Genomic DNA, 14,252 nt, shown 5'->3' with positions numbered 1-14,252 from the left:
ATGTGTATAGCCGAAACCGAGGTCGTGAACCGCCGCGGGTCGAATGACGGGTTACAGCGACCGCGTCGGTTCTATTTCGAGAAAATTGCGGTACGTTACGGATTTTCCGCGAACCCGCATCCCGCTCTTTTCTTTCTCTGTGCTGTCGCATTTACAAAGATGCACGTCGGGAATGAAACGTGTCGCCCAACTCTTTCGGCGTAGCCGGCGATTTTAAAACAAGATCACGTGCGGACGATGCGACGTAATCTACAATGGAACGTGCCAGGGTAAGCAGATGATCCGCTAACGATGAAAACAAAAATCCAGCGTGAAAAGTTTTCCCTCGGGAATAAAATACTAACGCAGCTCTGCGAAAGTGTTTGCACTGTTCGACCTATAAACAGCTGCTTTCCATGAATCGCACATTTTATTTTTGTTATTTTGATAGTCTCTGGTTTTTTTATCGATTATCGCAGCGCTACCATCCTGTCATTTAAGTCGCCTTCTGTCATTTTTCTCGACAAGTCACTGAAAAATTCACTGTCGTCTAAAGTGGGTTACCATAGTCACTTTATTTTTCCCGAACTCTGCCATTAAATTTGTAAAATATAGGCGTTCTGCATGCCGTTTCTTTTTATAAAACTGCCCGGAAAGTGTACTTGTATTGTATCGTTCATACCCTTTGGTCTTCTTCCTTGTTGTGAACTATCGAGCCATATATGGAAAGAATTCGCTATATAAATTAAGTTATCCAAAGATAAATCTGAGGAGGTAAGTGTTACTTATTTGCTTAAATGGCCTCTCGGAAAGTTACTCTCAGAATTTGACAAAAATGTCACTGTTAACTATTTGATACCTGAGAGGTCATTTCTTGCCACCTTTTCTACCAAGAAGCTATTCCCTTTTTTTTTGTCCCGGTGACTGAATGGCAGCGCTGATATCGCGTTGCGCGCGCACGTCTTTCTCTCTTCTCTTGAATATATTAATCAACTTCTTTCACCTGGTTCTCTGCGCGCGCGCGCTCGTTATAATATCAGAAGAGTAATAAAAAATTGACAAAGAGGTCGACAGGCTTCTGCTGCATACGCGCGACGACAAAATCAGTCAAGGCTGTTCCCCATCTCCAGGGCGCTTTGCAAAAGCGGCTAAATATCCAGTATCGACATCATCTTCGTAATTACGGGCTATGCCCGAGCCGTGACACATAAAGCGCGCGTTTAATTGGTGATTAAACCGACTGTATGAAAGTCTTCCTGGGTAAATTAACGTTCAATGCGGGCGGTTCACAGTGTTGCATTGTTCTTGTACTCAGCGCCTCGGCGATTATAAATAACCCTCTTTTTTCGTCGCGTCCTGCGTTATCGTCACGCGACATCGTTACCAGCGGCCTCTCACGTGACTGAAATTTCATTCCACGCGTTACACCTTGCAATATACGGCCCGTGGAATATTTTACAATTTATTTACGCGTCTTTTATTTATGCACTCAGACATTCAGTCTTTTGTATTTTTACAACATCGTGATTTATTTGCCACGAACGAAAACGCGTGTTATCGGAGATGTTCTCACTTGAAAATCTTTGTAAAAGTGATCATTCTTTATCCCCATTTTGTACACAACGATTTTACGCGTCGTCCCATGGTACACGGTATTTAATGGATATATAAAATAGACACATGATGAGAAAGATAGCCTTTCATAGACACAGGAGCTGCGGAAGAAGCCAATTTGTAGGGAATTTTTCCGGACAAAGCGCGCGACACCGACGTTTTCAACGATAGCGACGGCACATTCGAAAACAATTGTGCTCGCCAACACATCTCTCTGACAACGGGCCGGCCCACGCCGTTGGCCGTCATCTGCAGAATTACCCGAATGGCTTTAATTAACTAATCTTGTTTTCATTCGATTCACCTACGTGTGCGACCTGGCCCTCGCGCTAAAGCGAGTTACCTTAACAAAACTGTCTCCTCGTTTGTTCAATGCCCGCTCTGTAAACAATTGCCAAGCCACTCTCGAGGTACTCGCGCATTGCCAGACAGCTTCCCACTTGTACGACGCGCGCAAGGATGTTGGTAAACCGCCGTGCAAAAATTCAAAGGGCATTTTCTTGTGCCAAATTAACGTTAGTTCCTCGTTCCGAGGAACATCGAGGCAACGTTTCAATTTACAAAGATTCGTTCGGTTTTTCTCTAATTAATGAGAAACTGCCGCGCCGTTCTTTAATCAATATGCCAGTTAGCGAGGGCAAAGCTTTCGAGAGAGCGAGTGCCAATCAATTTCTTCTTCTGGCGTTCTTTGATAGTGTCGGTGGCAATCGAGTGCGCGCAAACGCCGTGTGTGGTGCTTAATTAACAGTTAAACTCGCGATCGATGTGAAACTCCACCTCTGGAATTTTCAACTTATTTACAAATTATATAACGGTGTACAGTTTACGGGAGTACCCTTCGCCGACTGTATCGGCATCGTTGAATTCCGAACAGCTCGAGCCTCTACGAATGATAAATTGGCGAAGACGCGTCGCTCCTGAATTTTCACACGAGCCCTTCCAAACACTCGGTAAGATACGTTAATAAAATCAAAAACATAAGATACGGACTATATACGTGCGTTATGTACATCTCTGAAGCTATCTACGTGTCTCACCTCGTGTTCGCTTACGGAATTGGAGCGTGATGATCGACAAGCGGGATATTTTCTAGTTGTGTAGCGATTAGATAAGCGTTCACTTAATATTTAACGTTGTATTTCTCTCCGATATCTCCCAGGTGTATCTAAAATGTGTATCAAAATTCTGTTGAAAACGCGAAGAAGATAAGAACACGACGAGACGCTTCGAGGTATATTTGGAGAAAGGAGGACACTCGCGGTTATGGAATAATACAGAGAATGATAGAAGTTACGGGGGATATTTTTGCGAATATATACGCGTCGGGTACTTTTGACGTCGCCACGCGATCACGTAGAATCCAAATTGACGAGACACGCGCGGTAGTATGGTACCACGAAGAGTGACTTACCAGCACGTAGACTGCGAACGGCATAACAAGCACCGCTACGAGGAGATCGGCGACCGCTAAGCTGACGATGAAGTAGTTCGTGACGGTTTGCAGGGTACGCTCCCTCACCACCGCCAAGATAACGAGCACGTTACCGAAGAGCGTCAAACACGGCACGATCACGAGTATCAGGGCCCACCAGCTGTTCGCGTTCGACTTCTCGTCGACGCCGGCCGTCCCGCCGCACTCGCCTGCCCTGACGACGTCCCCGGCACCTCCGGTGACTATCGACGACGTGCAATTGACGCTGCTGAGGTTCAGCCCCGCACCGCCGTCATAGGCCGTGAGATTCACGAAGACGCTGTAGTTGAGCCGGTTGATGTAGTCGTTCAGATCGTCGAAGACGAAGAGATCGGATATGCCGGTGTAGTTGTCCACGCTCGGGGTGGAGTACGACGAGGACTCCGCGAAGGACGAAGAGGCCAGCATGGTCGAGTCGGTCGAGTCGCTCGCCGTCGAGTCGTTGAACCAACTCGACTCGCTGCTGCCGACGCCGCTGTCGTTCGTCGACAGGGCATCGCCCAATAGCTCCACCATCTTCTCCTCCTGCAGGGTTGTAGAAACGACATCGATAGGGTCGGTCGTTCCGGGCGGCTCGTCCAGGTGCCGATGCTCGCGGGTCAGCGAGAGGTTGCGGAGGATCGACCTGACGAACGAATCGCTCGTTCCCACTTCCATCACGGCCGATCTTCCGTGGTCGACCTTATCTCCTGTCAGCCACGCGGTGACACCAATCACGAGATCTTGGAACGTCTAGCCCGGGATTCCATCTTTTCGCCTGCGCCCGACATCTTTAGCTTCTTCCTTATCTTCCCGATGCGTTTCTGCTTGCTCTCTCTTATATTCCCCCTCCCTCTCTCTCCCTCCCTCCCACCTCTCCCTCTCTTTTTCTCTCACTCAATCTCTCTGTCTTTCGCTCTGTCTCTCCCTCTCCCTCTCTCTCTTTCTCTCTCTGTCTGTCTTGCTTCTCTCTCTCCCTCGCCCTCTGTTCTTCTAGTTCTTTTTCTTCGACCAGGTAGTAAGTACGATAAGGCTTCTTGATCCTCTTTGCGAGCAAGAAGAGAGGTACTGTTTCCAGCCGGCCCTTTGGCCGGTCACACAGTTTCTAGGATCCCCGGCTTAGACGCGTATCAGTTGAATCCTTCCTCCTCCAGGATTTCTGTAATGGAGAAAAAGTTAGTGGTCACTACTAACGTTCGCTTTTAAGGACAAAATTCGCGAGTGCCGAAAGTTTGTTTGGAAATTTCGACTGAGTAAATGGTCGTGCGGAAATTTCCCGCCCGTAAAATATCCTCCTAGAAACGATGCGTCTAACCGTATCGTGTATGTATACGTGTATGTGCTCGCAACTTTAAACTATGTGTCCCTAACTTTTCGGTTTAACTTTTTACGAAGGTTACTAGCGAGCGAAATGTGATAAAATGGTAATTTTAGTCACACCGAGGTGAGACGGTCGTTTGATTATTCGTCGCCCAACTGATAGGATATTTCGGCGATACACCTGATGACAATTTGCGCGACGAATTTGATATCAATTTTTATTCAGCAGCAATTTGAACAAGTGCCATTATTTATTGCGTCACTTCAGCTGTTACCATTATTTATTTCAACAGTTATACCCTTGAAATCAGGTTCTCCACGAAGGCACGGCGCGTTGAAATTTATGCGAAACAACTGTTCGCGAGCGAAATGCAAGCGCGCGCGCCATTCTTTCCCCGCGATCGCACGGTGATTTTAATCGCGATCAAACTTTCTAAGCGAAACGATAAATTCACGCAAGAAAGCCATCCGGGCTATTGAATGTCTTCTCCCTAATGAAACGTGGAAGTAAAAACTCGCGGGGTCCCATCTGCGCACGTCACCGTTCGAGACGAGTGCCTTCTGGCGCAATCTCGGAATTAAACAAAAACTCACGGGCTCCTCTACCCACTCACCCGTGGATCGCTTGAAATGGAACGCTTTCGTCCCCGGTAGGCAAAAGATCGAAGGTACACACGGGGGGAAGTCGGATTGACAGATGGACAGGCATTATAGTGTTTCTCCTCCGGTGCTGTGGCGTGAGCGCGACGAGGGTGTGTAAAAGACGTAGAGAGTGAGAGAGAGAGAGAGAGAGAAAGAGAGAAGTAGACAGAGAAAAGGTAGACAGAGAAAAGGAGTGGGATAGGCTTCGGAACGTTTCAACGCAACCTCGTAGACCCTCTTAAGGACAGAAATCATCTCCTTATCCCACGAGACCTTCCATCTCCGCCGATTCCCTGTTCTACATAGAGCTCCGAAGGGCGGGGTGGCGCCGCGGCGATATATATCGCCCGGCGGTATCTTTCAGACTGTAAATTTCTCCGAGTATCGCAGTGTCTACTGACTGTAAAGTTCACGGAATATATATATATATATATATAGCACATAATAGCATCCGGTATCCGCTATCTAAACTCCCAACTATGGAATTTGCGATGTTTCGCCTAGACAGTAGGAGTTGCACATGAAAGAGAAGACCGAAGGGGGGAAGAGGACAACGGCCGAAACCGGGTGTACTCGTCGAGAACCATTCGTCTGTTTCCTTTATCCGGACGGACGGAATTATCGTAAACCTGTAACTATTCTCTAATGAGAGTGTTCAGTATGTTCTATATATTTTTGACTATTCCTTGTCGGCGGCCATTCGTGTCTACGATTGCGAAAATTGAATTCTGTTGTGCATGGCCACGAGTTGACCGTTTAATACACTAAGCACTGTGTGGGTTTGCGAATACGCGAACCAACGTATCAGCTTGTACTGTTTTGGCTTGCAAATGTGCGCGCGATGCGCGCGTAGTTCTTCCTTTTTTTTATTTATTTTTTACGCACGGACGTATGTAACCGATACATTTATTTTCCGCGGATTCTTGTTGCCAATAGGGGCCGATATTGCGAGGGCGCATGATTTATTTCGTTATTCACGTTCTATGTAAGTTATGCGAGAAGATATAGGAAGACGAAATGGCGATTATACCACAAGCACGAAGGAATTTACTTGCCATGACATAATATAGATATTTGTGTTCTCACAGTGCCTTTATACGCATACCAAAAATTATTGCTCAGAAACGGGTATAAGAAAGTTTGTACAAAGTATTAATAGTTGATGTGCGTTTTTGAATTACCTCGGGCTCATATAAACGTGTAAAAATGATAATGTGAAAATTAAATGAAAACCTTAAGCAGAAACTAAAATAATCCAATGGAAACAATAGTGTCGCGGAAATTGCATTCTTTTATAAAAAGTTACGTGTATTTGGCTAAATTTATATTTATGAAAACTTTTATTACGTATTCCTTTAAGATGCTACGAACAAGAAAAATGGAGAGACAGAGAGGGGATGAAAGAGAAGGTATGTTTTAAAAGATAACCATCTACCGCATGCATATTTATGAAAAGATCCATGGGGAATATCTATTTAAAAGAAATGTATCGAAAAGATAATCTTTTATAAAATTTAATATTATCGACATGCTGAAACTATTTCTATATATTTGCAAATAATTCCAGTTGATGTGTATAAAAATTCATAAATACGCTGCTTATTTTCCTTCTGAAAACCAATTGCGACTTGCAATATCTAAAAATATTAAAAAGATTATACAATCTTTGTATGTATGCAATGGATTTCTTTTTTACACAAACATGGAAAACTTTTAATTGTGATCACATAAATTTAATAACGCGTGTTTGTTGATAATTATAATTTGTTTAATCTCTCTGACGTACTAATATACTCATCAGTTTTGTAAAATTGCTGCAATCAATAGCATACAAAAAGAGCAGATGCGTACCATATCCGGCTTTTACAAAATACATATAGAATGCAATATCTGAGCTTGTAAAAGCTATCTAGGGGAAAAATGCGGAACGAAGACGACCAAGAAGGAAACAGCACGCATCCTGTAATTCACCCCATATTCTCTTCTCTCTTTCCCCCTTCCTTCCTCGGTACTTTCCTTCCCCATTTGTTCTTCTTCTTGCCTCGCGTGTTGCAACCTTCATTCCGTTCGTGCCTCCGGCAGTGAATACGGCGGAAGTGTAACACTTGAAGGACTTGAAGGTGACTGAATTTCATCAGAAGGAATGTGTGTGTGTGTGTGTGTGTGTGTGTGTGTGTGTGTGTGTGTGCACTGCGTACATCAGAACTTAAACGTCGTTCCGAGGCCGCCGACATTTTAAACCATCTCTTCGATATCGACATTCTAGAAATATCCGCGACTGTCATTTCTGGTTCTCTTCTTCCATGAATTTGAAGAAAACATACGAAACGCCACATATAACAAATATTTTGTATGTATCAGGAAATAGTGCCACTTTGTTTGTTAATTTTATTTTATTTGTTAATTGTTCCGAAAATAAAAGTTTGTAAAATTACTTCGTTGATGCTATACGTTACTCCTGCGATTATGATCCGATATAAATAATTAATTCCATTTACAAACCACAAGGACTGTCGCGATGAAACGACACGCACGATTATGACATTAGCCATTATCGTCAATCCGAATAATAAGTGCATATAATAAGAATATTCTTTCCGCTTCTCCGACAAGAAACGTGGCATCACTTGAATATGCAAACATGCAAAGCGACATTAATCCTGATGAAGAACGCAGTGTTGAAATTTTGTTCTCGACATTGGGCGTCGTCGTTGCTCCCCGCTTTTCTTTTCGCGAAACTTCATGTATTATTCCGTGCTTATGAGCAGAAAAGAAAATATCAAATTTTGATATTTCATTTCCTTCGAAACCAACGTGCGCGTGTCAGAAAAAAATAAATGTCGCTTGGTGAAACGACTAGCACACACAACAGTGCTAAATCTAATTATATGATATTATATTTAAAGAGTTTTTATATATACAAAAAAATTATCTGCTAGCGTCCATTTTCCTACTTTTAATTCTCTACTTGTAATTACATTACCGCATAAAAGTAATTTATTTTTTAATTTCGCCGTATTCCAAACATTTTGTTAAAAAAGAGATAAAATTCCTGATTTGACTTGGAGTTGGTGTGAGTTACGAAAATAGATTTTAATATCATTTATATGAAAAAATTCATATTTGTGGTATGATTAATGTTATAATATCAATAACAAAATAATAACAACAATAACATTTTTAAGTCGGGATATTTGAATTATGCGTGGTACATTTCTGGTATTCAGAGAAAATAATCAGGAAAATACGCTAGAGCCATGTATATACACAACTTCCCTCGAAAAGAATTTGATGTCCTGTGCTGACATAACCAATTGGAAGAAATGTTATTCGCTTGTACCCAACGTACGCTGCTAAAATTGCATCTTAGAACAAATTGCCCGAGAAACGTCCTGATGAACCTTAAATCCTCGTTGTTTATTTTCTCAATTTAACGTATTTAGAGATTGCCGCAATTCTGTTACTTTGTATCAACTTGATGATATTTTCCTTTTTTAAGAGAAGTTCTAAGTACCGTATATAATCTTATCATGTGTGCTTTTGAAGTTAACGTGGTATTAAGATTTGTATTTCTTTTTATTCCTTGAGAGGAGGATACAATAATTCTCTTCTTATTCTATAATTGATTATATAGTAATTTCTAACAATCGACAAGTGACCTATTATAGAATTAGTAACAGTTATTATATAATCAAAAATATGGAAATATAAATATATAAAAATATATACTGCAGCAACTAAAAATATATATTAAAGTTAGAATTAACTCGCTTCATTATCCAATATAATTAATTTACCAATATCACACGTATCTTAGTAATTTCACAGTATTATTCCACATTTATAACTATCAAGAAAGCCAGTACGGCCCACTGATACCGCATCAATGGTTTTATGGAAGTCAATTAACCCTGCCTTTTCAGTGGCGATAGCTTTTCGATATTTTCCTCTTTAACTCGGAGATCAATCATTAATCATTCGAAAATGGGCCATTTTGCTTTCGCCCATTAGCCTAGGATATAGTTAAAAACTTTAGCGATGATTCTTAAAAATTATATTATCTTAGAATTAATTAAGACTTTGACTGCCACGCCGAAATCACATGTTTCGCTCAGGACGCCACGTGCCCACCGCCAATGATCATCGTGAACACCGCCAATGACCACCGTGGCGTCAGAAGAGAAACCGTGGCCGGTCATATATGACCAACGTGGCAGTCAAAGTGTTAATATAATTTTCCACATATTTTTTGAAAAGGATATTAAGTAATTCCACGACATAAATTTGCCTGAAATCTTTCCCGTTGAAATTTGCAAATGCATAGCGGACACCTACTCTTTGGTTAACATTGCATTAAAAATGCATTCAACCAGAAAGCATTGGATGACAACGCGAGACAAAAAAAGAAAAAAAAGTTCTAACCACGAAAAGCACACGTATACGTTCGGTAAAAAATGATCCAGTTCTGAAGTAAATACTGCACGAAGAATATAATGAATATAAAAAAGTACCTATACGCAGGATTCCTCGCAAACGAGAGTAACGTGAGTTCGCCTACTCTCACGTAGTCTCAAAGAATTGTGTTGTCGGCCAGCTAACTTTCGCGAGCATGCAAACATGCCTTCGGTATAACTTCGCTGATTCGTTCGTCTATGAGAACTGCGCGTAAGAACGTTGTTATTCTTGTTGATGAGAAACGTTATGCTTGTTGCACCATTGTAGTGTGATAATTACGCGAATGCAAGCACGTGTTATAAATGTCGATAATCGATACGCGTCGATACGGTGAATGCCGTTTTATTCCACAGCAGAGAAAAATATGGTAGAAACAATAATGTCCGTTACAAAGTATGTATAATATCGTGAAGCACGTCTGTTAGAACTCAAGAGTTTTTTTCAAATCCATGACAATGGAGAGAAGGTGACAGCGTGTCCGCGATTTGTGCAGCAAATATTTAAATTCAATAAGAAGCAGCAATAGTTGCTCCGCAATCTTGCGACGCATCGTCGAATCGTCTGCACAATAAAAAAGGAATGTGTTAAAGAGTACACAGGTATAATGTTGAATTAGCACATTAACCTTGCCAACATTGTCAACATGTTGAATGTGTCGATTTGGCATTATGTTTGTGTGCTTCTTAACACATATTTGTGCATGTTTTATGATATTCTTCATATAAAGCAACACGAAATTTCAGTGAACCGTTTTACTGTGCAGCACAACCTTTAACACAAACCTTTTTACTGTGTGTATTTTTACAAGAGTCAATCGTTTCAATTAACCGAGTACCAGGTAATTTCCGCTATCTATCCCGGCGATTTGATCTTCTTCCCCATAAATTCGATGTGCTCGCACACGTCATATCGAAAGATATGGAATCGTGTATGTGTGTAATAGCAGAACTCGACTATTATATTAAATAAAAAATGAACATCTCTATCCGCAGTGTGACAGGGCAGTCATCAATCTCTTACATGACCGCATCTGTAATTCGACTTCGCGGGGAACTAAGACTATAGGTGTGTTCGATGTAGCAGCTCATAAATTTTCAGCACGCTGTCTTCGGTTCCGGGTTTTTCAGGCCGCGCTTCCTGGGATATATTCGACGCGCGAGTACGGTAAAAAGTTTCAGGATTGTTTTCAAATATTAAATCGTCGTGTGTAACAGTTTCTCTTCCGCGAAGCGAAGCCAGAAAATATTCCAGCGATATATTCTTAGCAATTTTCATCCCGCCGGAAAGGCAACGTCTTTTTCCTCCTTTGTATGTAACGTCGTTTCCTGTCTTTCGAAAAATGAAATCGCACCACTCTAGATTGATCGTTCTTGTGCAGCAGTTGCGCGGACGAAGAATACCCCGCGCATTGCAAGGAAAAATATGATCTCCGACAACATCGCAGTCGCGAGCGCGACTTAGATTAATCGGTGAAATAATGATATAATTAATTGCGTGCAATTAGCACGCGAAACTTGGCTAACGCGCACTCCGTCCCGCCCGCTGTTTCGTTAGGCATTCGGCGCGCCATTCCGATGAGAAATGATCCTGAGGCATTATCTCTAGTGCTGCAATATGTATCCGAAGCGGCTCTCTAATATTTGGTTTTCATTTAAAAACGACAAACAGCCACACCGCAGTTTAACAACCGTTCGGAGTTACCCAAAAGCGTTGCGCGGCTTTAGCAGTGTTTTTCGTATGAAAAGATTTCATTTCCAAATTTACGAGATATGAATGCACTTATATGCAATTCGACAGCGCGAGCTGCGGAAAAATGAAGTTCCAACGAACGAATTATAATATACACGTGTTTTTACGCGGAGATGAGTACGTCAGTGATAAAGGGCGAAATTGAATCGAAACAAATGTATGCGCCACGTTGATATACGATTGCCTACGATAGAAATTTCGATATTAATGCGCGGTCACATAAAAGACTGTTGCATTAACTTGCTACACGCCGATAGATTCTTCCCCGATCCGATAATTAACGGCCCATTTAGCGAAATAATATATGATAATCAGCAACTTCCTATGCGCCATAGGGCGAATATTCGTTAGACATGTGTCGACCTATTATTGTACGCGTACAACTGAATAAATGAATCGAAAAGCAAAATCCCCTCTCCCTCCGCAAGTTATTCTAACAATTTTAAATATCAATGTCAATGTGCATTAATTGCGGCCGACTATTGTACCGACAAAAACATATCTCGCAGCCGCACAGATCAGCAATACGTGTTAAGTATTTAACGAGACTAATTCGTTGAACACCTAATTAATTTGTCCTATAATTACTAAACTGTGTAACATGCGTTACTTCTATATTTAAAGGTAACTGCATTAATATCTATAATAACAATGCCGTACATTGTGATACATCATATATTTATATACGATCATTCAGTGGAATGATATTAAGTTCATTAATCTCGATTAGAGCTCTGCTATAAACTAAAACAGGCGGCACGCACGATCAAACGACTCGTCCTGAAAAGTCTGTTTCCTCTATCGTAGATTTACGATCGTAATCACATAAAGCGAAGGGTATAGGCGTAACGACATGAAAGTGAATAAGAAATGCCTATCTCCGGATGACGCAGTCGTCATTTTTCTTCGTCGACGTCACGCCAGCATACGTAATAACGGCGAACGCAACAGGTAATGGCGCGGGAGAACGTGTCCTATTAAATTAACTGAAAAAGATTCCCCCGCCGCACTCAATCGATTATTTAAAGATGCGGCGGTATCGCGTACATATCCGACGTTCCCGGTAATTTCCCTTCTGTCTTGTGAGAGTGATTTTTCATTTCCGCACCTTATAAACGCACGAGCTTCGATAAGGAGGAAACTAGATGATTTTTGATCGATTTGTTTCGCGCAACGTGTGATCACTTTCTCCTTCGCGGAAAATTATATTATTGCGGACTATAAATTTCATTTCGACTATCGCCAGTTATGCACTTTCTCGTCCTTGTCGAATTTTCTTAGGATTTTGTCAGGATGGAACGGCACCGTCGATAAATTCCCCAGCGACGTTTAATGTACATTAACGTCGTTTCCGAGGAATGCACAAATTTCTTCGGAGAGTTTTACGTACAGCACGATTTTTTCGTAGATATTGCTCGTGGGTGTAGTGGTATTCTGTTTTTAAAATGATATTTAATAATAGCCATTGTAAAAATGCATTTGCTTTTTATTTTTTATTTCAGGGAATTATAACAAAATCTCCTAGAGATATAAGTAGAATTCTCTTTAGCAGCCTGCTTTCGGCAACTTTCATTTCCACTTTGGGAAGGTTAAAATATTCCGTGGAAAAAATTCACTTTAAGTTTTTCATTTATCTACTGTAGTGTGATTATTTAATTAAAAATATGTTGATCTTTTAATTTTATAAATGATTTAAGAGATCTAATTTGCTTCCTACTGTTGTACTGATTAAACAATAACATAGCGATCTTATCTTTCGCACGCCGTCTAACTGATTATTATTCGCGTCTTTCTCTATTTCAATTTACGAAATGTAGATTCTTTTGATACCATCCAATCAAAAATAAAAGCTCCCGTTGCGTCTATATCGCAACTTATCGCGCACGAACTGTCGATAATAACCGTTAGGACGTTATAAATATTATATTAACATTTTCGATTCGTTGAAACGGACGTGAAAATCACAAAATAATCTTTACCGGATCCGCGGTTATCGGTTACGCATTCGATAACCACCGTGGAACAAAACGGAGCTTTTCGTGGCAATTACTCAAAACCGCAGATTGCAAGTACGCAAAAATCTGTAAAATACCAAACATTCCTGGAATTACTGGAATTACCTTGTCAACTATTGAACTCGAGGACTGCCGTGAGCACCGGCAAATTCAATTGCGCCTGAAAAAGCATAGTGGCCTGCCGAGAGCGCATTTGCACGAAATCCAGCGATTGCTACTTCCACGGCTTATGCTACCGTGTAATATCGAAACATCGCAGGCACTTTAAACGCTCTTATCTCATGATATCGCTGAACGCCACATTCAACGTTATGTGTGTATCACGCGGTAACGTTGCCCTTGCAAATTAAATTGTCGATATGATTACGAGATAGTGCCCTTGAGAGTTTTATGGAGGTGCACATTTTACAAATTTATTTATACGTGGATATATATTTTTTTAATATCCGCTACAAATCACATCTACCTGGTTTGAGAGTGAATAAAAAAAAATGAAAAGTGAAAAATGAATTTTTACTCACAAATGTAACTGAATTCACTTTGCTACAAACATCATGCAATTACACTACGCGAAATGCAATCTAAACTATTTACATGCATTTATGTGTAATTTGTATTCGTCACAATTCGCTGTTTACTTGTTAAAAGCCAATTTGGATGGAAAAGCTCCGGCCAAAAAACCACCATTAACAACCGTCGAGATTAATTTTATATTCGATGAGCATTTCAGCGGAAACGCCCGTTGCCCGTGAAATTTCCCAAGTTATAATGCTAAATAAGGCTGTGGTATTCGTGTTGTGCATAAATTCAATAAAAATAATGCGATCCTGCAGGCGAGGCCGAAAAAGGGCCGACGACACACCGGCGACGGAATACACACGATTCCTCTGCTCGCAATCCACTTTACCTTACGCTCTCCGTGCAGAAAGGCTTATCAACCGCGTGCATTCCGGGAGAGGACGGTAATGAAAATGCCTCCGGAATATTTCACGTGCCCCTTTAATACATCACGGGGATAGAGCGTGAGA

The 14,252-nt window shown here is 41.4% G+C and overlaps 1 protein-coding gene across 7 annotated transcripts in view; it reads right to left on the bottom strand.

The window, feature by feature from the left end:
* LOC106740953 (dopamine D2-like receptor) overlaps positions 1–3,873 on the bottom strand; it is a 183,974-nt gene extending 180,101 nt beyond the window's left edge. For all 7 annotated transcript variants that reach the window (XR_001374144.1, XM_014612451.1, XM_014612452.1 and 4 more), the window contains exon 1: positions 3,005–3,873. Coding sequence is in view for 6 of the 7 variants with exons in the window: in XM_014612451.1 (XP_014467937.1) it covers positions 3,005–3,721 (717 nt within the window). In the remaining variant the exon portion in view is untranslated. The remainder of the gene's footprint in view (positions 1–3,004) is intronic.
* Between the last annotated feature and the right edge of the window lie 10,379 nt (positions 3,874–14,252).

Source organism: Dinoponera quadriceps, unplaced genomic scaffold, assembly GCF_001313825.1.
Source record: "Dinoponera quadriceps isolate SergipeBrazil2010 unplaced genomic scaffold, ASM131382v1 scaffold397, whole genome shotgun sequence".
In the NCBI taxonomy this organism is placed as follows: domain Eukaryota; kingdom Metazoa; phylum Arthropoda; class Insecta; order Hymenoptera; family Formicidae; genus Dinoponera; species Dinoponera quadriceps.
The sequence above is the reverse complement of the archived record's forward strand: the minus strand, read 5'-3'. Positions and strand labels throughout refer to the sequence as shown.